We start from the raw sequence: 26383 nt of genomic DNA, 5'->3' as shown, positions 1-26383 counted from the left end.
CGGCATACAAAATTTGTATGTCGAAGTTCAAAACTAAGTCGCAGCAACCCAAGAATGCATTATTTATGAAAAATGTTGTTGAAACGTTATTCCCGACACATGCCTCCATTTCCTATATTAGACGAAACGAAGCTACGGAGCCACCCCTATTAGTCACAGAAGACGAACTATTGGCTATTGCGAAAAAAATCAAAAACTCCAAAGCGCCTGGAATAGATGGTATACCAAATAGAGCCCTTAAAGAAGCCATAACTCTAAGGCCCAATTTATTTATTAACATGTACAATGCGTGTATATTAGAATGGGTATTCCCTGATCCGTGGAAGATACAGCGTCTGGTTCTACTGTCAAAGCCAAAAAAGCCACCAGAAGAACCTTCATCTTATCGACCTCTTAGCATGCTCGACACAATTGGGAAAGTGTACGAAAGCATTGTAAGAAACCGCATGGAGATAGCAATCCAAAAAGCCGGCGGATTATCGGAGAGACAATACGGCTTTATTAAAAAGAGGTCCACTATTGACGCACTAAGAGAAGTAGTCGACACTGCGAAATGTGCAATAAGTGGAAAAAGGTGGTAAAAAAAACACTGCGCGCTAATAACCCTGGATGTAAAGAACGCGTTCAACTCCGCAAAATGGGAAAATATAATAAAAGCCCTACACGATATACACGCTCCTCATTATCTGATAAATATTATAATGAGTTACTTTCAAAATAGGATATTGCTATTCGAGACGGACGAGGGCACTCAGAGCTACACTATCTCCAGTGGAGTACCGCAAGGCTCGGTTTTAGGCCCGCTGCTATGGAACCTGATGTACGATGGGGTGTTAAGAATACCGCAACCAAAAAATGTGAAAACAATTGCATATGCGGATGACCTCATTGTGGTAGCTGTAGCTAAACATCTGGATGACCTTCGGATCAAATGCAATGACAGCATAACTGGTTTGCTACCATGAGTCTAGAGCTTGCTGAGCAGAAAACAGAAGTCCTGCTCATAAGCTCCAGGAAAATTGAGGAGAAAATATCGCTCACCATAGGAGAATGTGAGATTACTTCACAGCCGCAGTTGAAGTACCTTGGGGTAATAGTGGACTCACGACTCAAGTTCAAGGAACACCTGGAAAATGCGACGCGTAAAGCAAATAAAATATATAATGCGCTATCTAGAATGATGGCAAATAAAGGCTGTGTGCGTTCCAGCCGACGATGTTTAATAGCTAAGGTAATAAGTTCAGTTATCCTGTATGCGGCTCCAATATGGATACAGGCGCTAGAAATAAAATCATTTGCTAGACCATTTAACACAGTGCATAGGCTTTCAGCAATAAGCGTGATAAGTGCTTTCCGAATCATTTCAAATGACGCTGCTGATGTATTAGCCAGTATGACGCCGATTGACATCCAAGGAGACGAATTCGCGCGAATATATAACTTGTCAGAGATGTCTACTACTGCAAGAAGAGGAGAGAGAATTAAAAGCATTGAAATGTGGCAGCAGCGGTGGCAAACTTCATGCAAGGACGGTGGACCTACCGACTGATTTCGGACATACATTCGTGGATAGGTAGACAATATGGGGACCTTGATTACCACCTTACCCAAATACTCAGTGGGCATGGTTGCTTCAGAAGCTACCTATTCAAATATCGTAATGACTTTAGTCCATACTGTCCGACGTGTACAGAGTGTATAGAAGACTTTGAACACGTGTTCTTTTATTGCCCTCGGTTTTCAAGTGTTAGGGAAAAGTTGAAAACCACCCTGGGGGGTAGTTTCACGGTGGAAAATTTGACTGCACTTATGTGCGAGTCCTCTGTAAAATGGAAAGCTGTTAGCGGAGCGGCAAATCTAATTATGACAAAATTGAGACATTTATAACAGATTAGATGTCAGTCAGTCCGTGCAATAGAGGAGACTTAAACGTCTTCTTCTCTCCCATAAAGTAATACTCTGTCCAGTGGTCCCGTGGGAGAGACATTAGGTGGGAGTAGGTTAGGTTTAGCGGATTAAAGTCCCGCCCTCCGGCTTTCGATGCTTCCTCCTACTATAAACCAAAAACAAAAAAAAACGAGTTGACGCAGGGGTATCTCAGCTTCGTACCAAACTGGGCGGTTGGAAATGGTTTCGCCATCAACCCCAGTAAAACCGAAATGGTTTTATTCACTAGAAGATATAAGAACCCGGTGTCACCGCTGCCGCCAATGGGAGACATCAGCCTGCAACCGGCGGAGGCAGTGAAATATATGAAGCTTTCATGGAAGCCAAATATCGAAGAGAAAGCAAAATGAGTCCTCCGTATCTGTGACACCACAGTCAAGCCCATTATGTTCTATGGAGTTTTTATGTGGCGGAGGGCTTTAGAAAAGACCACACTTGCAAAGAAACTCGATAGCGTTCAACGGTTTAACAATGGCTCACTCCAACCATGGAACTTAACGCCATTTTGAACATAATGGTCTTGGACATCGTCAGAAAGTGTTTGGTGTACATGCTATATGGTTGGGAATCTTACCAGACGCCATCTGCAGAAGTTGTTTGGGAGATGATGAGGTAGAAACAACTCAACACATCCTTCTTGACTGTCCCGCGTTTGGGAGGTCAATACTATCGGGTGTTAAAATTAAGCGCTTTTGCAAATTAGTATTGGATTCTAGGCATTTTGCCAATCTGTAAGCTCGAACTACCGTGGGATTAGTCTCCTCAACATCTCATATAAGGTTCTATCGAGCATATTGTGTGAAAGATTAAAACCCACCGCCAACAAACTGATTGGACTTTATCAGTGTGGCTTCAGACCTGGAAAATCAACAACTGACCAGATATTCACCATGCGCCAAATCTTGGAAAAGACCCGTGAAAGAAGAATCGACACACACCACCTCTTCGTCGATTTCAAAGCTGCTTTCGACAGCACGAAAAGGAACTGCCTTTATGCCGCGATGTCTGAATTTGGTATCCCCGCAAAACTAATACGGCTGTGTAAGCTGATGTTGAGCAACACCAAAAGCTCCGTCAGAATCGGGAAGGACCTCTCCGAGCCGTTCGATACCAAACGAGGTTTCAGACAAGGCGATTCCCTATTGTGTGACTTTTTCAACCTGCTTCTGGAGAAAATAGTTCGAGCTGCAGAACTTAATAGAGAAGGTACCATCTTTTATAAGAGTGTACAGCTGCTGGCGTATGCCGATGATATTGATATCATCGGCCTTAACACCCGCGCCGTTAGTTCTGATTTCTCCAGACTGGACAAGGAAGCAAAACAAATGGGTCTGGCAGTGAACGAGGGCAAAACGAAATATCTCCTGTCATCAAACAAACAGTCGTCGCACTCGCGACTTGGCTCTCACGTCACTGTTGACAGTCATAACTTTGAAGTCGTAGATAATTTCGTCTATCTTGGAACCAGCGTAAACACCACCAACAACGTCAGTCTAGAAATCCAACGCAGGATAACTCTTGCCAACAGGTGGTACTTCGGACTGAGTAGGCAATTGAGAAGCAAAGTCCTCTCTCGACAAACTAAAACCAAACTCAATAAGTCACTCATAATTCCCGTCCTGCTATATGGTGCAGAGGCTTGGTCGATGTCAACAACTGATGAGTCGACGTTGCGAGTTTTCGAGAGAAAAGTTCTGCGAAAGATTTATGGTCCTTTGCGCGTTGGCCACGGCGAATATCGCATTCGATGGAACGATGAGCTGTACGAGATATATGACGACATTGACATAGTTCAGCGAATTTACGCTGGCTAGGTCATGTTGACCGAATGGACGGAAACACTCCAGCTCTGAAAGTATTCGCTATACCCGCTGGGGGAAGCAGAGGAAGAGGAAGACCTCCACTCCGTTGGAAGGACCAGGTGGAGAAGGACCTGGCTACGCTTGGAATATCCAATTGGCGCCACGTAGCGAAAAGAAGAAACGACTGGCGCGCTGTTGTTAACTCGGCTATAATCGCGTAAGCGGTGTCTACGCCAATTAAGAAGAAGAAGAAGTAAGCTCGAATACGGGAGTTTTTATTGCCTATGGCTTTACAAAGGACAACATATACTAGTCCACTTGCGATCATTGATCAACCATCTAACCTAACTTAACCTACAGTTTTCATGACTGCACCGACCTGCTGGTATATCACTTTATGCTTTGCTGTACCATTTCCCCGAGGGACTCCCGCTAAAGCTAAAGGAATTGTACAATTCAGTAGATTTTGGTTTCTTTTGCTGCATCTCCAGATAGTATTAGCGCACACGCGCACACCACGTCTGATTAGTTCTGCGTTGATGTATTGTTCTTCTACATCAGTCGCCACCGGTCAGATAAATCTTCCACTACCTTACTTCTGACGCCAAATTTGTGGGTTTCTTCTTACAAAAGTTCACTTTATTAATTCTTAATAAATTTACTGAATATAACTTGATCTCCAATTTATATTTTTAAAATAAGCGATCATGGCGCGGTGGCGGTTTGATATGTTATGTTCGTAAATCGATAAATTTTAACCACTCTGAATCGTCGAAACCATTCCTCCGCAGTTCGAAGTGATAGAGTACCAACCCCAAAAACACCATAATCTCACGGAACGTTTCTCCAGCGGATTTGCCTTTAACATAGGAAAACTTTAAAATAGCGCAAATTTCGGCCTTAGTGAACTCCATGTTTACACTTCTATAACTGTTGAACGCAATATCCAAACTAATCATGCATAGCGCTGTTTTGTGGGTTATGCCAAGACCTTTCAAAGATGTATAGTATTGCCAGATACGAGCTCTGTAGCGCTTTATACGTAGCCGCGAAATTCAAAACACAAAAAAAGCGGAATAGAGATATTTGACAACCTAATATTATTATAGAAACCAACCAGATCCACCGATATATGTGTAATAAACCTAACCGGAAGTTTTAAAATCCCAACTTTAAGTGAATGGTGCTGGGAGACTTTTAGTATACCGATATTACCGATATACATACATATGTGTTTCAATAACATATCTCGAAGGATATTTTCAGTAAAAAGTCCGCTATAGGCAATGCGTAGCACTTATTCAGCTTTAAAAGTGGTCGCCCGATTTTGACGGTCTTCAGATACTATTTCTACAAAGTTGTATTTTTATATATTCGTTGGTACTTGATAAGTTATATAAAGCGGGAAGCAGGCGTAGTTGTTGTCCCTTTTCGCCTTCTTTCACAACGTAACATGTTTTTCTTAATTAACGTTGACACCGTTTACGCGGTTATGCCCGAGTTTACAACAGCACGCCTATCGTTCTTCCTTCCCACTGTTTGGCGCCAATTGGAGAAGGGAGTGGAGGTATTCCTGTTCCTCTGTTTCCCTCTGCGGGTATTCCGTCGAATAACTTCAGAGCTAGAGCGTTTTCAATCATTGCGACAACATCCCCTAGTCAGCGTAGCCGCTGTCATTTAATTCACTGAACTGTCATCGTATACAGTCATCTTATACAGTTCATCGTTCCATGGAATGCGATATTCGCCGATGCCAATTCGCAAAGGACCAAAAATCTTCTGCATAACCTTTCCCTCGAGAACTCGTAACGTCGACTCATCAGATGTTGTCACCGTCCACGCCTCTGCATCATTTAGCGGTGAAAAATGAGTGCTTTTAGGACGGAAATAATGAGTGCCTTATAGAGTTTTATTTTTGTTCGTCGAGAGATAACTTTATTTCTTAATATCCTACGTAGTCCGAAGTAGCACCTTATTTTGCGTTGGATTTCGAGACTAGCATTGTTGTTGGTACTAATACTGGTTCCAGGATAGGCGAAATTATCTATGATTTTAAGGTTATGACTGTCAACAGTGAAATAAGAGCCGAGTCGCAAGTGCGACGACTGTTTGTTTGAAGACAAAAGATATTTCATTTTGCCCTCGTTCACTACTAGACACATTTGATTCGCTTCCTTATTCAGTCGGGAGAAAGCAGAACTAACGGCGCGGATGTTGATGCCAATGATATCAATATTACCGGAGTACGCTAGCAGCTGTACACTCTTATAAAAGATTGAACCTGTTCAATTAAGTTCTGCAGCACGAAATATTTTAAATTTCTTTTGGTATCGAAAGGTTCGGAGAGGTCTTTCTCGATCCTGTCAGAGCTTTTGGTATTGCTCACCGTCAGCTTACACAGCCGTATTAATTTTTGGATGGTACAAAATTCATACAAAGAGGCATAAAGTCAGCTTCTTTTCGTGCTGTCAAAAGCGTCTTTAAAATCGAAGAAGACGTGATGCTGATCTTCACTATGTAACATACTAATTCCAAAATATGTACTAATTTTTGTTAAAATTGGTTTAATAGTTACTGGATGTAAGTTTTTACCCAAATCACCTAAAGGTGACGGTGGCACGCCCATTGTTCAGTTTTGATATTTGCCTCTATGAAGCTCGATGGTGCCACTTTGGATGTAAAATTGAATTTTTCTGGCATGTTAGTGAGTACCTAAATTGATATGATGTGGTGCATTGGTTCTCACTGTCTTAGAAAGTTTGTGTAGGACAAATTTGGATAGGGAAGCTTTCAGTAGTAGTTTAGGAGATGTACAAACACTGTAAAACTATAAGCTGTAAAACTTTTAGAGGGCCGAACCATACAAACTTGTTAAAAAATTTTATACTAAACATGCCCCTTCTTAATACAGTTCGTTGTACCAAGTTACAGTTTTGTATTTTAATTTAGTTATAACACTTCATAGGTTTTCGATTGATAGTGTTTTGTAGGTGCAGCAGTGGTCCGATTCCGCCGAAGGTATTGGCATTGATAAAATATTTGTATTTACAACCGTCATATTAACAAACTTTTTTTTTTTTTTTATTCAAGTTAAATTTACAATCTGTCTTAATGTTAATAGACAATAAGTAAATGTGCTGTTAAGGTACAAACAAATTGTGAGTGTTACTTCATTAAGTGACCCTCTGTTTAGTGACAGTATAATAAAAATAAAAATAAAAATCCAAACTACATACATACTAATTTACATAATAACAAACTAACATACTTTTTACAATTCTGGCGATGATGTACTGCTTAGTAGTGAGTCTATTTACCAAACGAATTTTATTTCATATTAATTAGCAAACGCAATGTGAAATATTGAGTGATCGAAAAAGTGTTTCATTAAGTCATACCATATAGTGTTGGAAATGTGAGATTTTAAGCTTCATTTAACAAAAAAAAAAATAAAAAAGAAATGAAAAAAACCTAGAACTGTTGAAAAATAAAGAAGAAATTCGCTACAATTAAGGAAAAGATTGACGAGGACCGTCACATAAGCAGCCATGATATCGCTAAGGACCTTAGCATTCACCACTAAACGGTTTTGAAACATTTAAAAAAGACTGGATACAAAAAGAAGCTCGATATTTGGGTACCACATGAATTAACTGTGAAAAATTTAAAGGACCGAATTAACATCTGCGATTCATTGCTGAAACGAAATGAACTCGAACCATTTCTGAAGCGAATGGTAACAGGAGACGAAAAGTGGATCAAATACGACAATAATGTGTGATAAAGATCATGGTCCAAGCGTGATGAAGCTCAACAAATGGTTGCAAAGCCAGAATTGACGCTTCGAAAGGTTATGCTGAGTGTTTGGTGTGGTTGGAAAGGAATCATCCACTATGAGCTGCTCCAGCCTGGTCGAACGATTGATTCTACATTTTACTGTGAACAACTGATGAGATTAATGCAGGTAATCGAAAAAAACGGCCAGAACTTATCAACAGAAAGGGCTTCGTCTTCCATCAAGACAACGCGAGATCACAAACTTCTTAGATGACTCGGAAAAAATTGGCGGAGCTTGGCTGGGAAGTTTTGATGCATACACAAGATAGCCCTGATCTTGGACCTTCGAACTATCATTTGTTTCGGTCAATGCAGAACTCCCTTTGTATAAATCCTCCCCCGAGCGCAACACACACACCACATTAGCACACCACATCCACTCAAACTCACACCACTGACACGCAACCTTCACCACACTTACCACATTATATACATGTACACCAACCACAGTCACACCATCCTATTCAGCACCAACGAGGATAAAGAAGGACCGATGAACAGATTCAGTTCGTTCTACGATACTAGCATTGATCGGTCATACGTTTGCTCCTCCCGCTTCTATCCGCCGCCATCTTTTTGCGAAACCAACCGCGTTATTAAATAGTTAACCTCAACTCTAAAAAACGTGTATTTATTTTCAACTGTTTAAATAAAACCTCTGTTGGTATAACTATCCACAAAAAAAAATATGAAAAAATAAAATGTAAGTGCACTTTTATAACATGGTCCTTCGAGGCGGATAGAAAGGCACATTGGTAAAAGAAAGTGAAGTGCAGTGATGCAAAACATACAGAAATCAAACGTGAGTGACAAAAAAAAATAAAGAGTATATACATATATATAAATATATATATGCACATATTTATAAAACATACATAAAAGAAATATTGTGGTGCAAAAACACAAAACAAAAAAAAAGAAGTAAAATTGAAAGTGCGGTCACCCAACCAAATAAAAGTGAAGTGAAGCATATACAAGTGCAAAAACAAAAGAAAAAAAGGAAAAACGAAACAGTCCATCCGAATTTTCCATTATTTTCGCAAAGAAAGGGTGTGTACAAATGAGCATCCTCCTCCGACCTCAACACACACACCACATCGTTTCACAGCCTACATCACTAACACGCAACCTTCACCACATCACACCACATCGACTCAAACTTACATCACTAACACGCAACTTTCACCACAGTACGCTTACAACCCACATCCTACACTACTTGTGAGAACATTACACACCGACATCTACACACATCAGCACACATGTACACCAACACCCATCACATCATCCGATTCAGCACCAACGGGATCCAGGAAGGACCGATAAACAGATCGACTCGCTCAGTTCGTTTGCGACATTATCAGCGATCGGTTCGATACAATCTCTGCGCGTCCCGCCGGTACATCACGCATTAAAAGATAAAATCAATAATAAAATTCGGTTGTGCTCGATCCTCACACTCACAGATTTCATTTTCACGGACTCATTTTCAGTGCTTTACGCTAGTTTCATTTTTGGTACAAAATCCCAAAAAGGTGAGTGCACAGATTATATATGTATATATATATATGGTCCTTCGAGCCTACAGAAATGCACATGGTACAAGCAGTGAAGTGCAGTGACACAAAAATTTAAAACAACAAAACAAAAAAAAAAGCTAATTAAGAGTGCGGTGCACTTAAAACGCAGTGAAGCGCATACAAGAACAAAAGTAAAAAAGTGCAAAACAATCGAAAAAAAAAATAGAAGGAAAAGCAGTGAAATTTAATACATAAATCAATAGAACCAAAACCAACAACAATTAAAACTTTACCAACCATACGGGCGCGAAACATAAAAAATCCAAATTCATTTAAATTAAAAGCAGAAAAAAAAATTACAACCAACACTGGAACAGCGGAGAGGATGCAGCTCAACAACAGGAGGAACAGTAGAAGCGCACACGCACCCACTTTTTCCTTTAACAAAACTCCCCAAATCCCCTGAGGGAACATAAAGTGAGTGTATCCATTTCACATTTGATTTTTATCGTTATATATAATATATGTATATATGTATGTATCGTTGCGCCAAAGGTCAACAGCATAAAACAGACAGCTACTAAATCCGTTTAATAGAACGGTTAGTGAAAGCTCGGCGGTAAATTCAGTTACCGATATAATAGCAGTACAAAAAGGAAAATAATATATGTATATATATGTATCCTCAATATACATATATATATATATATATAACCAAATAAATTGTTATATGCCCTTAAGACTTACCTTCGTGTATACAATACACACAATCCGCAAACAATAAAAAATATCAGTATTCAAGTATTTACTTGCTAATTATTCTGGCAATACCGCTTCGGCTTAGTAACTGTGAGAGGGATACTTGCAAATGCAATACCGCTTCAGATTATTCAGCTGGGAGAGGGATTGCTTCCAAAGTAAGCAAAGGCAGAAATAATAATACAACATAAAAAGAACAAATACAAACATACATACATACATATATACATACATATCAGCAAACGAAATATACATATATAACCAAATTTTGATAAATATATACATATACTCACATATATATATAAATATATACAGAAGCGCTTTTAGCGCATATTTTTTACCGCGAATATACATATATAAACGCGAAATATTATACAAGTATATTGCCGAAAACTTTCGAATGTTGTATACCTATGAACATAGGATACAAGAAATTAAATAAACTGTGCGAAAAATCAACATTGGTTGAAAAAATTGAAAATTGCAAACTAATTACCTTTGTACATACATTCAAATATTGAAAGTTCAATTTGGCGATTTCCGAGCATTTTCTTGTTCCTTGTCAAACAAGAACAAGCATAATTGCACATATTTCATTTAACGTATATTATATGCACATAACATCCACACGCATGTACAAAGGATATTGACCTAGTCTTCAGTGCGTGCTGATACAAGGGCATACGGATAAAACCGTAAAATTTGTTTTCAAAAACAAAAAAAAAAAAAAAAACGCAAGTGAATACAAACGCGAACAATAAAAGCGATAAACGCATTCTTAAATTCTTTTTCGGAAATAACAGCTCTTATTTATTGAAAAGAGCTTTCGGTTAAATATTTATACATACATTTATTGAAAAGAGTTTTCGGTACCACATTTCTCTATTATAATAAAATATACATAAATATTTTATTAATTCAAATTTTCTGAATGAGCACGGATTCAAAAGAATCTAAAGCAGAATTCTTAAGAATTACAAAAATGATTACTGATGACAAAAGTCCACGTACACCTGCAGAAGCTACACGCTCGAAGCAAGGTGCTACAAAGTAAAAAAGGGGGAAAGACATTTCGTATATTAAATTCATTTCTGAGAGTGACAGCTTAATTAAATACTGCACTCGATTTGCATTTTCACCGATTCAGGACATCTCTGAATCCGTACTAGAAAGTAAAAATAAATCTATTGACAATTTTTGGATAGGCCTCCAAGCTGCATACGACGCAATAGTAGAAACTGATGAGTCAGATCTACCTGAAAATTTCAAATCCTCGACTTAAGCCAAATACGAAAACTGCTTAGACCAGTATGAAAACACAAAAGCAATGATATCAGATCAATTAAAACTTATTAAGTCAACTGCACCTACTCCCCACAGTAGAGTAGAGTTACCACAATTGTAAGCCCAAAAGGCAAGTTCAGGCATTCATCTCAAAGTGCCATTTCATGGAGGTTATGAACAATGGCCGTCCTTCCGGGACATGTTTACAGCTGTGTACATAAAACATCCAAAATTATCACAAGCGCAGAAATTGTATCACCTCCGATACAAAACTAAAGGTTAAGCAGGCGTAATAGTCAAGCAGTTCGCATTGAATGACGATAATTTCAATTTAGCTTGGCAAGCTTTAAGATCAAGATATGAAAATGAGAGAATATTAGTTGACAAGCCAGTAACAATACTTATGAACTTGCCTAAAATTCAAAGAGAAACCAGTGAAGAATTTATCAAACTATAATCCACTGTTTAAAATTGTTTGTCGGTGCTATCGACACAAAATATTCCCACACACAATTGGGATCCTATTCTGGTAAACATATGTACCGCCGCATTACCAGAAAAATCGTTACTTTTGTGGGAGGAATCGCTCTCATCAATAAAAAAATGCCAAACGTGACAGCAGATGAAAGATTTCTTAACTACCCAATACGAAATTGCGGATAGGGTAGACAAACAAATAATCAGAACTAAAAACGTTCAACAAGACCTAAATCGAAGCTTCAATAGACCCCAAGCCGGAAGCAACAATCATTTAAACAAAAGTTTTTCCAAAACACAATCTTTCACATCTGAACAAAATAAATACACGTCATGCGAACTATGTACTGGGGGGCAAAAGCTAAAAACTTGCGAGAAGTTTAAAAAATTGAATGTCAATGAAAGGAAAAACTTTGTCAGGTCAAAAAGACTCTGTACAAGCTGCTTGTCCCAAAAAGCAATTTCAATTGCGTATATTGCCAAAAAAAGCATCATTCTATGTTACACCTCAATAACTTTCCCAACACACCTCAAAGTAGCGCTTTTTCAAAAAAAAAAGCCACGGGTTTAGTTGTAACAGCAACACCCGAAACACAAAGTCCCGCAATTTGCCAAGGAGACAACATGCTATTCAAAGGCATTAAAAACTCGAACGCTACATGGCGAAAATCATAGTAGAGTACTACTAGCCGCAGCAGTTGTCTCCATCGAACATCGAGGAGAACTGTTCAAACTAAGAGCCCTAATAGACCAAGGATCACAACGATCATTCATAGCGTCTAGGGCACAAAATAGGCTAAAACTACCAACAAAACAAGCCAATTATGAAATTACGGGAATGGCCGGACGAGTAGTACAAAACTCAAATAAAATCTGCCCCTTACCCTAATTTCTCCTCAAGCGGATAAGCGTGTTCAAGCAGAAGCCATAGTCTTACCGCAACTTACCAACATGCTTCCAAACTATCATATACATAGATAGTAAACATTGGCAAAAGGTTACACACCTAAAGTTAGCAGATCCCAACTGCAACACCCCCGCTCAAATAGACCTTCTATTAGGCAGTGATCTTATATTCCAAATTATACAAGCAGGTGTTGAAAAAATTCCAAAAACACTTCTGGCGCAAAATGCCATTTTCGGATGGGTCCTAAGCGGACTAGTTGCGGGACCAGTCACAACAATGACAACTCAAGTTGAGGAAATCTCAAACGAGTACCTCAATTCACAATTGAGAAAATTTTGGGAGTTAGAAGAACTCCCCCCCGTTTCAATTACAACACCGGAAGAACAGTATTGTGAAGACTTTTACAAAGCCACAACTACTCGATCTGATAATGGTCGGCATGTCGTACGACTACCACTAAAACAACAATTTCCAGACACACTCGCCTTAGGTCACTCTCGCACCTCTGCAATACAGCAGTTTCTAAATATGGAAAAAACCTACTTAGAAAAGGTCAGCTCAAACAAGATTATGATTGTGTCTTAGAAGAATACCTCCATTAAGATCACATGGAGGTAGTAAACTCATGCGAAAAAATCATGAAAGGCAAATATTACTCATTCTACTTGCCACATCATGCAGTAGTAAAGCCTGACAAAAAAACAACAAAACTTTGAGTTGTCTTTAATGCCTCCAGGCTCGGGGAATTCCCTAAATAATATTCTATTCACGGGACCCACACTCCAACCAGATTTAATGCTCCTCATATTAAATTGACGTATATACAAATACGTGTTCAATGGGAGTGTCGAAAAAATGTATCGACAAATATTCGTACATAAAGATGATCAAGATTTTCAGCGAATTATTTTCCGAAAATCGCCAAATAGTCCAATACGCTACTTTAAATTGAAAACAGTTGCCTTCGGCGTAAATTGTGCTCTATACCTAGCCATTCGTACACTCCACGAACTGGCAGAAGACACAAAGTCAGAATTTTCTCTGGCAACACAAGTGTTAAAAACTCAAACGAATGTAGACGTTATTCTGTCTGGAAGCCACAGTCTTCCACAAGCATACGAGTCCTTATCACAGGTAATAAATGCCCTCAACACCGCAGGGTTTCCATTAAAAAAGATAACAGCTTATCACCCAAATATTTTAAAAAATTTGTTGGATATTAATTTCCTTATATTCGAAAAAGAAAGAACAACAAAAACACTGGGCATCCAATGGAATGCGATATCGGACCAGTTTTCATACACGACTGAGTCCATAACCGCATTATCCGCCATAACAAAGAGACAAATTTTATCCTCGGTGGCAAAACTTTTCGACCCCGCAGGATAGCTTTCGCCAATTATGATACAAGCGAACATAATGATACAAGAATTAAGGCTGGACGGCACCGACTGGGACGAACAAGTGAAACCTCTTCGCTTAGAAAAAGGGACCCAGTTCGCCAATAATTTGAACGACATCTCGCAGATACAAATTCCACGGTGGCTAAACTATTCCCCCGAATACAAAGTGGAACTACACGGCTTCTACGACGCCTCTGAAAAGGCATATTGTGCCACTATATATGTGCGTACACAAAGCGATGTCGCAACTACAAGCCACTCACTAGCGGCAAAAGCAAAAGTTGCGCCTCTGAAAACGCTAAGTCTCCCACGACTTGAACTCTGTGGCGCTCTGCTACTTGTAAAACTAGCTTCAATGGTGCAGACCCACTTAAACATGGCGAAATACATATTATATTTATGGTCCGATTCCGAGATAATTCTAGCCTGGTTAGAAAAACCACCACATGCGTGGAAAACGTATATTTCTAACAGAACGTCTCAAATACTTGACCTAGTAGAATCAGCCACTTGGCGACACGTAGCCAGTGCTGACAATCCTGCTGATCTAGGTACAAGAAGATGCAAACCTCTGCATCTCGCTACTTCTACCCTCTGGTGCAATGGTTAACAGAATCTCCCGATTCTTGGCCACAATCGCCCATGCGCAAAATACTTGCCCCAGAGAGTCGAAAAATCGACACTTATTATGCAACACTGGATGACACTGACATCCTTGAACGATTTTCTTCGTTCCCCCGGGCCCTCCGCGTAGTCGCCTATATGCTCAAGTTTTTAGAGCGGCTTAAACTTAAAGTTGAAGGAGCAACTTATTTCCATTGCGATGCATTGACGCACCAAGATTTACAAAAAGCAATGGTCGCTCTTATTGCATCAACCCAAACGCGCTTCTTCAGCAGCGATATAGCATTACTAAGAGAATCGAAGCCTATTAATAAAAAGAGCTCGCTCTTAGTTCAAACCCCATTTCTAGACACGAAGGGTCTACTTCGTGCGAATGGTCGGCTTGCTAATTCAATCCTAACGTATAATAAACGCCACCCTATAATCATACCAGAGAGGTGTCCGTTTGCCACTTTATTTATTAGATGTATCCACATACTAATGCTCCATGCCGAACATCGCCTCATGTAACATATGGTCCGACAAGAGCGGTACATACCCCGACTGAAGCCCCAAATAAAGAAGTGCATTTTCGTGTCCAAAATCTGCACTATGCTTAAGCAGAAAATGCGATCGCAGATTATGGCAGCACTTCTACCTGAACACTGCAATTTTGCTCTGCCTTTTACCACTACAGGTGTAGATTTTGCTGGGCGTCCATGCTAAAGTCTCCTACCCTCATGAAAGGCTATGTGGCTGTATTTGTCTGTTTCACGTCAAAAGCAGTACACCTTGAGCTATGTACGAATCTGACGACCGAGGCTTTTCTTGCGGATTTTGCTCGTTTCGTCGGACGACAAGGCTCTTCATCAAAAATCATTAGCGATAATGGTAAAACATTTATCGGAGCTCAAAGAGCTACCGAAAGACATTTTGTGGACTTTACAAAACAAGTCTCACCTGACATTGGCCAAAAATACGTTCCCCAAGGTATTAATTTTCAGTTTATCCCCTCAAGCGCTCCTCATATGGGCGGCTTATGGGAATCAGCGGTAAGAGGTTTCAAATCTCATTTAAAAAAGATAGCTGGCAACCACAAATTTAATTATGAAGAATTCACGACACTATTAACTAGAATTGAAGCCGTTTCTAACTCACGGCCTCTCGCTGCACTCTCGCAAGATCCCTCAGACCGTACTGCCCTCACACCAGGGCATTTTCCTAAAGGAGCGCCCATCCTGGCCACACCTGAGCCAGGCGTGGAGTAGCTCTCCTTATTAAACCGTTGGGAAAGAATTAAGATTCTCCATCATGATTTCAGTCGCCGATGGAAAGATGATTATTTAAAGGACCTCCACAGAAGGTACCGATGGAAAACAACAGAAAATGCGCCTAAGCTTGGAGATTATGTCTTGATCAATGACGATTGTCTCTCCCCTACCGAATGGCGGCTTGGCCGCATAGAGAAGCTCTACTACGGCTCCGATGGTCATATTCGCGTAGTCGATCTCCGTACACAAACGGGAACACTAACCAGGCCGCTCGTTAAGCTATGATTTTTGCCAACCGCCGATAAAACCGAAAAGTAAACCGAAAGTAACGTAACCGTAACTAATAAAGAAAGAAACGAAAATAAATAATAATAAAAGCCTCCATTAGCCATAAGTAACAACAAAACACAAGAAAAGGGAGTCGATCCACATGACGACTCACTCGTGCCACATTACGTGGCACCAATGCCCATATGAATATCTATGTATATGTTAAATAAAATAACATCTTTTAACAGATAACTATGGATGCCGAGATGTCAACTGCCCCTACGCCCACAGTCCGTTCGGCAGCGCTGCGAACAACAATAACCACCGCAGCTCACCGAGGAGTTTCAACCGCTGCGGAACCACCACAACTCGAATGCGCTCTATGTCGCCGTCGACATCGGTTGCCACACTGTGGCATCTTCAAAAGGGGAGGTTGCCTTTGCAACGCCAGCAGGTCGCTCAGGCACATGGACATTGGCTAAATTGTCTGGTGCCCGCCCGCCTTATGCAAGAGTGCACCACGGGCACTGCCGTACTCGACGCCGGGGATCATGATGCACCTCGAAGCGGCAATGCCATCAGAAGACCCCCGCGATCGTAACCGCGCAGGCCGGCATACCCTACGGAGGACTCACGTTCCTAGCGTCACCGCAATCCTACACCGAACAGGAGGCGTCAGCCTAGGCCGCAATCGCGCCGTTCTACAGGCCTCAGCAACGTGGTAGAAACGTTACAACGGCTTCAGAGGCTACTAGGTTAAATACTCGCCTAGGGGGGCCAGGATGTATAAATGAGCATCCTCCCCCGAGCTCAACACACACACCACATTAGCACACCACATCCAGGCACATCTCACCACATTACGCTTACAACCCACATTCTACACTACTCACGAGAGCAGCACACACCGACACCTACATACATGCACACCAACCTATTCAGCACCAACGGGGATAAAGAAGGACCGATGAACAGATTCAGATCAGTTCGTTCTACGACACTAGCATCGATCGGTCATTCGTTTGCTCATCCCGCTTCTATCCGCCGCCATCTGTTTGCAAAACCAACCGCGTTCAGGGGCGAACGCAGGGGGGGGTTTGGGGGGTTAAAACCCCAAAGTAATTGAATTTTTAAATAATAGAATTTAATTCTGAACTGAAAAGTCACCAATAAGGTTTCTATTATTTTTTTAGAGTTTATTGTTAATCATAATACAGGAAAAATAAAAACTCATTTTTTATGACTTTCAGTTTTCGTTCCATGAGCAAACTGTTGTGAAATAAATTTAACTTAAAAAAAATTATGCTATTTGCAAAAAAATACTTGAGTGTCTTAACTCAAATGTCTATATTTTTAATAAAAACGACCAGAAAAAACTGGTCTGAATTAGATACACAACTTTACTTATTATTTGTTTTTCAAATGAAAATTTTTAAAACAACGGTTGTGCTTTTGATACTTTTTGATACTTATTTTGCTTGGCAACATATACTTAATTTTTTTAGTTCGCGGCAACACTTGTCACTAATGATTAGTGCGTGAATGAGAATAGAACAAATGAATTATGTGCGTACGTGTGTTTTGTTCTTGTGCCGTGTTTGCATTTTCCTTATATTTTGCATTCGTATTAATCATTGTAACTCTTTTGAGCATCAGTAAGCAGAGATGAAAAAGCTCTCTGATTTCTCTCTTAACTGTCGATTCTCGCTCACAAACGAATTTTTTGACTGTTAATGTACCGTTACCGCAGTAGCGTCAATGAAATGTATTTGCTTATTGTACACAATGTGTACTACACAGTAATTGGCGTCATTACAAAGTGGTCGTTGAAGAAAGTACTAAGTTGTAAAAATGAGTGAAAATTCGATTAAAAAATATTTTCAAAGTAGTGTTTTAAAACGCGTAAGTGATTTTTCCGTTATAATTAATGAAGAAAACGCTGCACCTAAGGTCACCCGAGTGGCAGTAAGTGTTTACTTTTATTTTCAATAAAAATATTTCGTTTACCTATGTTCAAATATCACGTTAATTTTAGGAGTTTGTAAACGATATCGTTAATTTTTGCAAAAAAATTGACGAAAAGCAGACATATGAGCTTTTAACGAATGTGTGGCAGCCTGATTTATCATTTATTTTTCCGTCGTCTGGTGATCGAAACTTAAAATTTCAGTTGTCATGGCTGAAGTCTTTTCCATGGCTAGTATATTCGCCTAGACAAGATGGTGCCTACTGTCTATAAGCACTTGAGAAATGCAAAGAACATCAGCAGAAGGATTATCACCGCAGAGCAGTGGAAGACGCAGCCAATTTCAAGCTGATTTTTGAAAATAAAAGAAACAATATATTAACAGAAATTGATCATGGCCGCAAAAAGCAACAGCTTGAAAATCGAGCAAAATTACATCCTATAATCCGTGTTTTGCTTATCTGCGGGAGGCAAGGGCTTGCGTTAAGAGGCCATCGTGACGAAGGAAATCTTTCTTTAGAAATGCCTGCTGAAAACGACGGGAACTTCAGGGATCTTTTGCGTTTAGCAATAGATAGTGGCGACGAAAATTTAAAAAAACATGTTCAAACTGCAGCACGTAATGCTAATTATTTCAGTTGGCGCATCCAAAATGAAATTATTGAAATAGCAGGACAAATAATACAAAAAAAATTATTAACCGTATTAATAAATCTCAATGCTTTGCAATAATTGCTGATGAAACCACGGATGTTAGTGGCATTGAGCAATTTTCAATTTGTATACGGTATGTTGATCGTTTTGAGAATGAGGAAAAACTGAGAGAGGACTTTTTATGTTTTGTTCCTGTTGAGGATACAACTGGCAGCGGTCTTGCGAATGTGCTAATTGATAAATTAAAAGAACTTAAACTTAGTTTTGCACACATAAGGGGTCAAGGTGAGTTTTCAACTCTTCTATTTTTGGGACAATTAAATTATACTTTTTTCTTTCTAAAGGTTATGACGGAGCGTGGTCGATGAGTGGACATGTCAAAGGTTGTGCTAGTGTCATCCAAAATTTATATTCAGCGGCTCTTTATGTGCACTGTGCTAATCACAGCTTAAATTTAGCCATCGCAACGACTTGCAAAATACCTGCTATAAGAAATTGTATTGGTTCCATGAAAGAGACCGTAAATCTTTTTCGGATGTCAACTAAAGCAGGCACACTGCTCAAAAATCTTATTCTTGAATCCTTTCCAAACTCAAAGCAAGTGAGGTTACTTAAATTCTGCGAAACACGTTGGGTGGAGCATTTAGAATCTCTTTCTTTATTTAACGATTTATTTCCATTGATCTGTACTGCGTTGGAAGAGCTTGATATTGAAAATTTAAGAAGTGATTTATCAAAGCCACATGCTTTGTTGACTGCAATCCAATCACCTCAATTTGTGATTGCTATGGCGATACTAAAGCCAATTTTTGCATTATCAAAACACATAAGCCTATGTTTGCAGCAAATAGATTGTGATTTGAGCAGCTGCGTTGCTTATGCAAATAATTTGTATGCTGAAATTAGTGAAATGCGTAAGGATTCTGAACAATCGTTTAAACTAATTTTTGAATCAGTTAAAACAATAGCCGCAGAATTAGATTTAGAAATCAAAATTCCGCGTTTGGCGAAACGGCAAACTAATCGCGACAATTATGAAGGCGAACCGGAAGAATATTACCGCAGATCAAATTACATACCGTTTTTAGATCAGTTTTTGGACCAAATCAATGAACGATTTTTAAAACATCGAGAGCTGCTTTCCAAAATTGAAAACATTTTGCCAAATAAATGCGTAAATCTGGACGTTATTGAGATGCAGGAGACTGTTCGTGTTTTAGAAAAGCAATGGTCCGCTGATGTAGAAGATCCCGATGATTTCGTTGCTGAATTTAGAATGTGGAAAAGGTTAAAAATCTTTTCTTCAGATTATATTCTCTAACTAAAATTTTGATAATATTTTCAGGAACTGGTTAAATCAATCAAAGAGATCCAAAACTTTTTTAGACGCGTTGAATTGTTTGCGATGCAAAAATTTTCAAAACAGTGCATCGTTTTTTAAAGATTGGAGCAACAATCCCTATATCTGTCGCTTCAAGTGAACGCTCGTTTTCCTCACTTCGCAGGCTTAAAACATATTTAAGAAATAAAACTGGAGAAGCACGCCTGAACGGAATGGCTCTCTTGAATATCCATAGAGATATAGACGTGACGGAGGAAGAGATTTTAAATGTTATGGCCCAAAATAAAAGAAGATTAGATTTCAATTTGTGAATAAAATAATGAAACATTGTCTTTTTACCTAAAACCCCCCCCAAATTTTTTCCTGCGTTCGCCACTGACCGCGTTATTAAATAGTGAACCTCAACTCTAAAAAACGTGTATTTATTTTCAACTGTTTAAATAAAACCTCTGTTGGTATAACCATCCACAAGGAGAGATAAACTTTTTTCGGTATTTATTGCATTTTTTAATATTTGTGGTGAAGTGAAAAAATAAAAGGTGAGTGCACTTTTATAACACCCTCAATGAAGTAAAGTTAGCTTCAAGAGAAGCCGTTGAAAATAATGTGTCGCCGTTTTTCGCAGAGAAACCAAAAAAGTTTTACACTGATGGAATAATGTCTATTCGGAAAAATGGCAAAAAGTGGTCGTCCAAAATGGTACATATTTTGTTCATTAAAGTTCATTATAAATATAAAAAATAAGTTGAATTTTGATTGGAAATAGGAAAACACTACCCAATATTTATGTAAAATATAACACTGCATGAGGGCTTGGGGAAATTCAGAATGCAAGTTTTAAAACATGTTTTTCAGCAGGAAAATACAAGTATGTCCTGTCAATTGATATTTTGGAACAAAATCGGTATATGGGGTGTTAAATTCTATAGCTCGATTCAGCAGAGAGGTATCATACTTTGAAGGTACTCTTTGAGCAAGTTTTATTCCAATGTATATGGGCATATCCCAGAAACTGTCTACCAACCAAAAATATTTGAACTTAATCCAACCTAATTTTTTTTTTAATGAAGCATTAGAATAGATATCCAATTTTATAAATGTATGAAAAAAAATTATTCGATGATGATTAAAACAAAAATTATTACCAAATCCTACCCTACCTCAGGTCATTTCAGGTGTTATACAAAAAAAGTGAAATTTTTTACGTGTTCATCATTGCTTTGGTATTAACATAGATGGTCCAATCGAAAGCCATATTGTTATTCACTCAATTCTTCTTAAAATTTGCAAAAAAAAAATTTCGCTTACTTTTTGGAAACATTAAAATTTGGTATGAAATGCTAGGTAAATGCGTTGTAGCGTGCGTAACGGAAAATCAGGTTTTTTTTATATTGTGAGTAGAAAATTTTTTTTTTACAAATCATCTATAACTTTAATTTAAATAAATATTCTGCTTTTAAGAAAAAACAAATTTTCATTCTACAATTAAAAACCAAAAAATTACAGCATATTCATTTCTGTGGCGTGCGTAACGATTTGAGTTCTCACAAAAATTACAATAGAAACCTTTGCAATTTTTATTCTGTTTTCTTATCACTTCGCTTCTTAAATCTATTCCTCGCCTACTATTCTTAGCATACTATAATCGTACCGATTAGCGATTATTTTTTTAAACGGTAAATTTCACGTTGTCTCGCCTTTGGTTTCGTTTGAATCATTTGCAATTATCTTTCAGTGTCACTTTAGATTATCGGCATATTGGTACCACAGAAAATTGTTTGTTTACAGTATAATAAATAATAATATTTAATAATTTTCAACGTAACAGTTGAAAAAATGAAAACGGGTGCAGAGCGTATTCGAAAATATCGCAAAAAAATACAATTCAGTGAAAACTTAACACAAATAGAACGTTTAAAAAATGCGAAAAGAATGAAAATTTATAGAAAAAATCTTAAAGAAAAAAGTAAAAATGATGATTCATTATCAAAAAAAGTAAAGGCTGACCACCGAAACCGCATGCAAACTTTTAGAAAGAAAATAAAGGAACAAAAACAACAAGAGCAACCAATAATATCGTTGGATGGTGCATATCCTTTACAAGGCCTTAAAAAAAGTGGAATTAGCGTTACCAAAAGACATTAACAAAAAAAAGGAAATTCTTAGAATGCTTACAGTAAAATACTTGAAAGAGGCAGAAGAAGCTCAAACAAAAAATACGGTTGACGAAAATGTTAAAATGATTTATGAGTTTTACACTAATGTTGACATCTCTACGGAAACTACCGGAAGAAAGTCCACACTTATATCAAAATCAAATAACCTTCCAATATCTAAAAGATTCATGGTTATGACAATTAGAGAAGCATATGAATTGTTTAAAACAACGTTTCCTGGAATAAATATTTCACGTACTAAATTTCATAACAACCGACCAAAACACGTGGAATTGTCTAGTAAGCTTCCACATAACATGTGTGTTTGCCAGTACCACGCCAATTTTTCATTTTTATTGGAAGCTATGTATGTTTGGCATTTTTCGTATGTTCCCATCTAACTTCGGAAATTTTTTAAGAAGGGTGTGTTGTGACGAAACCAATGAAGTTTTTATGAGGAATGAATGCAACAAGTGGATTAAAGACATTACAGACGCTTTCGTCCCTTTGATTTACATTAATCAACTCGAACAGCTTACTGAATGGAAGCATTGGAGAATCGTTGATAAACGCATCATCATTAGTTATACGAAAGGACCAATAACTGATTTGATTAATGAATTGGAATCTCAGTTACCTTCCTTTAAACTGCATACTTACGTTAAAAGGACTCAACAAAAATACTTTCAAGACCGAAAAATATCTATTAAACAAGATGAAGCTGTTCTGTAAGTCGATTTTGCGGAAAACTATAGGCTCCTCAATCAAAATGAAATTCAGTCTGCACATTTTATTACGAGCGATCAACTGTCACAAAATAAATATGATGTTTATTGCTTTCTCCAGTTAATTGTAAAGAAACTTAAAGAACAAAACGCTATTTCGAAGTTATTTTTATTTTCTGATGGCTTTGCAAGTCAATTTAAAAACAAGTTCATTTTGAGTATTATACCGTTTTTTAAAGTAAGGAAGGGCTAAGTTCGGGTGTCACCGAACATTTTATACTCTCGCACGATAAAGTGATAATCGAGATTTCATTATCAGTCATTTACATATTTTTCAAATACCGTATTTGTGTAAAGTTTTATTCCGCTATCATCATTGGTTCCTAATGTACTATATATTATACAGAGAAGGCATCAGATGGAATTCAAAATAGCGTTATATTGGAAGAAGGCGTGGTTGTGAACTGATTTCACCCATATTTTGTCATCAGGGTGTTAAGAAAATATTACATACCGAATTTCATTGAAATCGGTAGAGTAGTTCCCGAGATATGGTTTTTGGTCCATAAGTGGGCGACGCCACGCCCAGTTTCAATTAAAAAAAAAAGCCTGGGTGCAGCTTCCTTCTGCCATTTCTTCCGTAAAATTTAGTGTTTCTGACGTTTTTTGTTAGTAGGTTAACGCACTTTTAGTGATTTTCAACATAACCTTTGTATGGGAGGTTCCTATGGTTTCATCATGATATCTCAATTTTTACTCAAGTTACAGCTTGCACGGACGGACGGACGGACAGACGGACGGACGGACAGACAGACATCCGGATTTCAACTCTACTCGTCACCCTTATCACTTTGGTATATATAACCCTATATCTGACTCTTTTAGTTTTAGGACTTACAAACAACCGTTATGTGAACAAAACTATAATACTCTCCTTAGCAACTTTGTTGCGAGAGTATAAAAATAGATTTGACCAACTTTGAGTGGAATTTTTTTGCAACTGCTCACGGAAAGGGTGCAGTAGACGGAATTGGAGCTGTCATAAAGAGAAAAATTTAACAAATGGTGAAAGCTCAGAATATTGTTCTTAATAACGCCCATGATTTTTTTAAATTGGCAAAAATTAATATAAATGGTATTTCTATTTTATATGTAAGTAGTACATATGTATATAAAAAATACAACTGCATTTCTTTCGGAGAGATGGGCTAACGTTAAGAGCATTCCCGGAATAAAAAGAATTCATTTCTTAATGAAAATGAGCTCGAAATAGCACTAACGGCAGATTCAGCAAAACATAAAATTCTTTATAATTAATTTATAAACATAAAATATGAATTAAATAATCTTATTAAAAAATAGTATAAATTGTTTTGTTAAAATAAATACAATTGTTTTTATTTATATACTACTGGAAAAAATTTAGCGTGCGTAACGTAGCGTGCGTAACGTTGGGTTCACGGCCATTGATAAAAAACTACAAAATTTTTTGGCTGCAAGTAAGTTATTTTAGAATTCTCTTATATTCATCTTTCTTTAAGGTATTTCATTTGGTGTGCTTTATTATACAAAATTTGCTAAAAATTACGAAAACATACCTCAAAGCTACTTCTTTTTTGTAGCGTGCGTAACAATACTTTGAGATCAAATTTTTCGCAGCTTAAACCTGTTACAAAAAATATTTTGATGACATTCGAAAGTACACTCAAATCTCACTAAACACTGTGTATAAATTGAAGGTATGTCTTTTGAAAGACCAAAAAATTGTTATATTTCAATCCGAAAACGCGTACGAATGTGGCGTTCCTAACGCAGGATTTGCCCATATGGTCCAAAAAAAAAATGACGATTGTACTTAAAAAACCGATTATTTTATATAATTGATCGTGTTAAATTTTTTTCGTTTATTTTTTCGAAAAGTTCATTCAAAAACAAAAATTAAAAAAAAAAGATCTCCAAAAGTCAATTTCTACAAAAGTTATGGCTATTTCAAAATAAAAAAGCCATTTTTTTGAAAAATTCATAACTTTTTTGAAGTTGGACAAAACATTTTTAAAAAATTCTCAAAAATGTTTTTCAAAGGGTAGAAAAGGATGGATAAGTTTCAGCAAAATTTAAAGGGGTCGGGTTCAAAAGTGGTCGATTTGGTATGGAATACCCCATGTATGTACATGTGTGATATAAGTAACCATAGAAGCTAAATTTAATGTAATGAGGTGGAAAACATTAATCAGAAGATGAGAATTATTTACATTAGGGATATGAAGTTTGGATGAACCACATAATTTTTAGAAAAACATGCACACTTAATACACATTTAATTAGAAAGTACAGCCTATACGGTTTAATGTCAGGTGAATGATTTCTGATTGAATCGTTATATGGGGTATATTGGAGACAGAGAAAGGTGTGGGCTGATAGCATTAACTTTTGAATGCGCTTAGGTATACTCGATAATTTTCGAGCTATTTTATAAATACATAACTTTCACACTACGAATTATTAACAGAATAAATGTAGTACAAGATTTCGGTCGCGTGCAACCGAACATTTTACACTCTTACAATTTGCAATAATCAAAGCCTGGTTACCACTTTAAAACCGTCAACCAGATAATTGGAATCCAAGCACTTATATAAGAAGTTGAACTTCCTTAACTCGAATCACTATAATCCACAAATAAACTCCGAGTTAGAGAAATTTCGAATTGTGGAGGGAAATATGTATGAAATTTGCCTTTAATTACCATCTCAACAGTTCGAGTTAAGGAAACTTCCGAGCTATAGAAGTTCGGGTTATGAAAATTTAACTGTATATAACTCATATACTGACCGACATATTCGTCAAAAAGGTTTGTTAAAAAAACGAAAATCATTATATATTACATATGTAGTATTTGGGAGTGGGGGTAGTATCGACCCACATACTATTAATACGCTACATGCTAATAAAATACTCCCTGAGATTCATTAAGGTATCATCACCAATCATATGGAGTAAAGTCATCTGGATATTATATCATTGCTATATGAAGGCTAGAGATTTTAGGCACATTTATCAGTAAAACACGCTCTCTCATTTTTACAAAGATAATTCACATGTTATCCGATATTTGCGGTATAAAGTCACCTGGAAGTCCGAAAATCGTTGTGTGTGATATTGTATATGGGAGCTAAGGAAAATATTTACACGATTCAATCCATTTTTGCCACAAAGACATATTATTGTCAGGAAAAGATTATTCCTGAATTTCAGTTATATAACTTACATATTGACTGATATTTTCGGTCAAAAGTCAATTACAGATACTGGGGTCCACATAATCGGGACATGGACTTGAACAGTTTTGGTTGGACATGGAATATTTTTGGTCATAAGACGGAATACTCTAAATGAATTATTCATGCAAAGTTCTATACCGTTATATTATATGGAATATACAGCTGAAATTCAGAGATAA

The 26383-nt window shown here is 37.7% G+C and overlaps 1 protein-coding gene across 1 annotated transcript in view; it reads left to right on the top strand.

Annotated features, from left to right (window-relative positions):
* Positions 1-26383, top strand: part of LOC120781777 (52 kDa repressor of the inhibitor of the protein kinase-like) — a 67783-nt gene that overhangs the window by 2052 nt on the left and 39348 nt on the right. Inside the window, exons 2-4 of the mRNA XM_040114005.1 lie at positions 18758-18985; positions 19045-19987; positions 20046-20076. Of these exons, the coding sequence (XP_039969939.1) occupies positions 18758-18985; positions 19045-19987; positions 20046-20076 (1202 nt within the window). The remainder of the gene's footprint in view (positions 1-18757; positions 18986-19044; positions 19988-20045; positions 20077-26383) is intronic.

Source organism: Bactrocera tryoni, unplaced genomic scaffold (genome assembly GCF_016617805.1).
Source record: "Bactrocera tryoni isolate S06 unplaced genomic scaffold, CSIRO_BtryS06_freeze2 scaffold_7, whole genome shotgun sequence".
NCBI classification, from domain to species: Eukaryota; Metazoa; Arthropoda; class Insecta; order Diptera; family Tephritidae; genus Bactrocera; species Bactrocera tryoni.
Note: the sequence above shows the minus strand (reverse complement) of the source record. Positions and strands in the feature narration are given on the sequence as shown.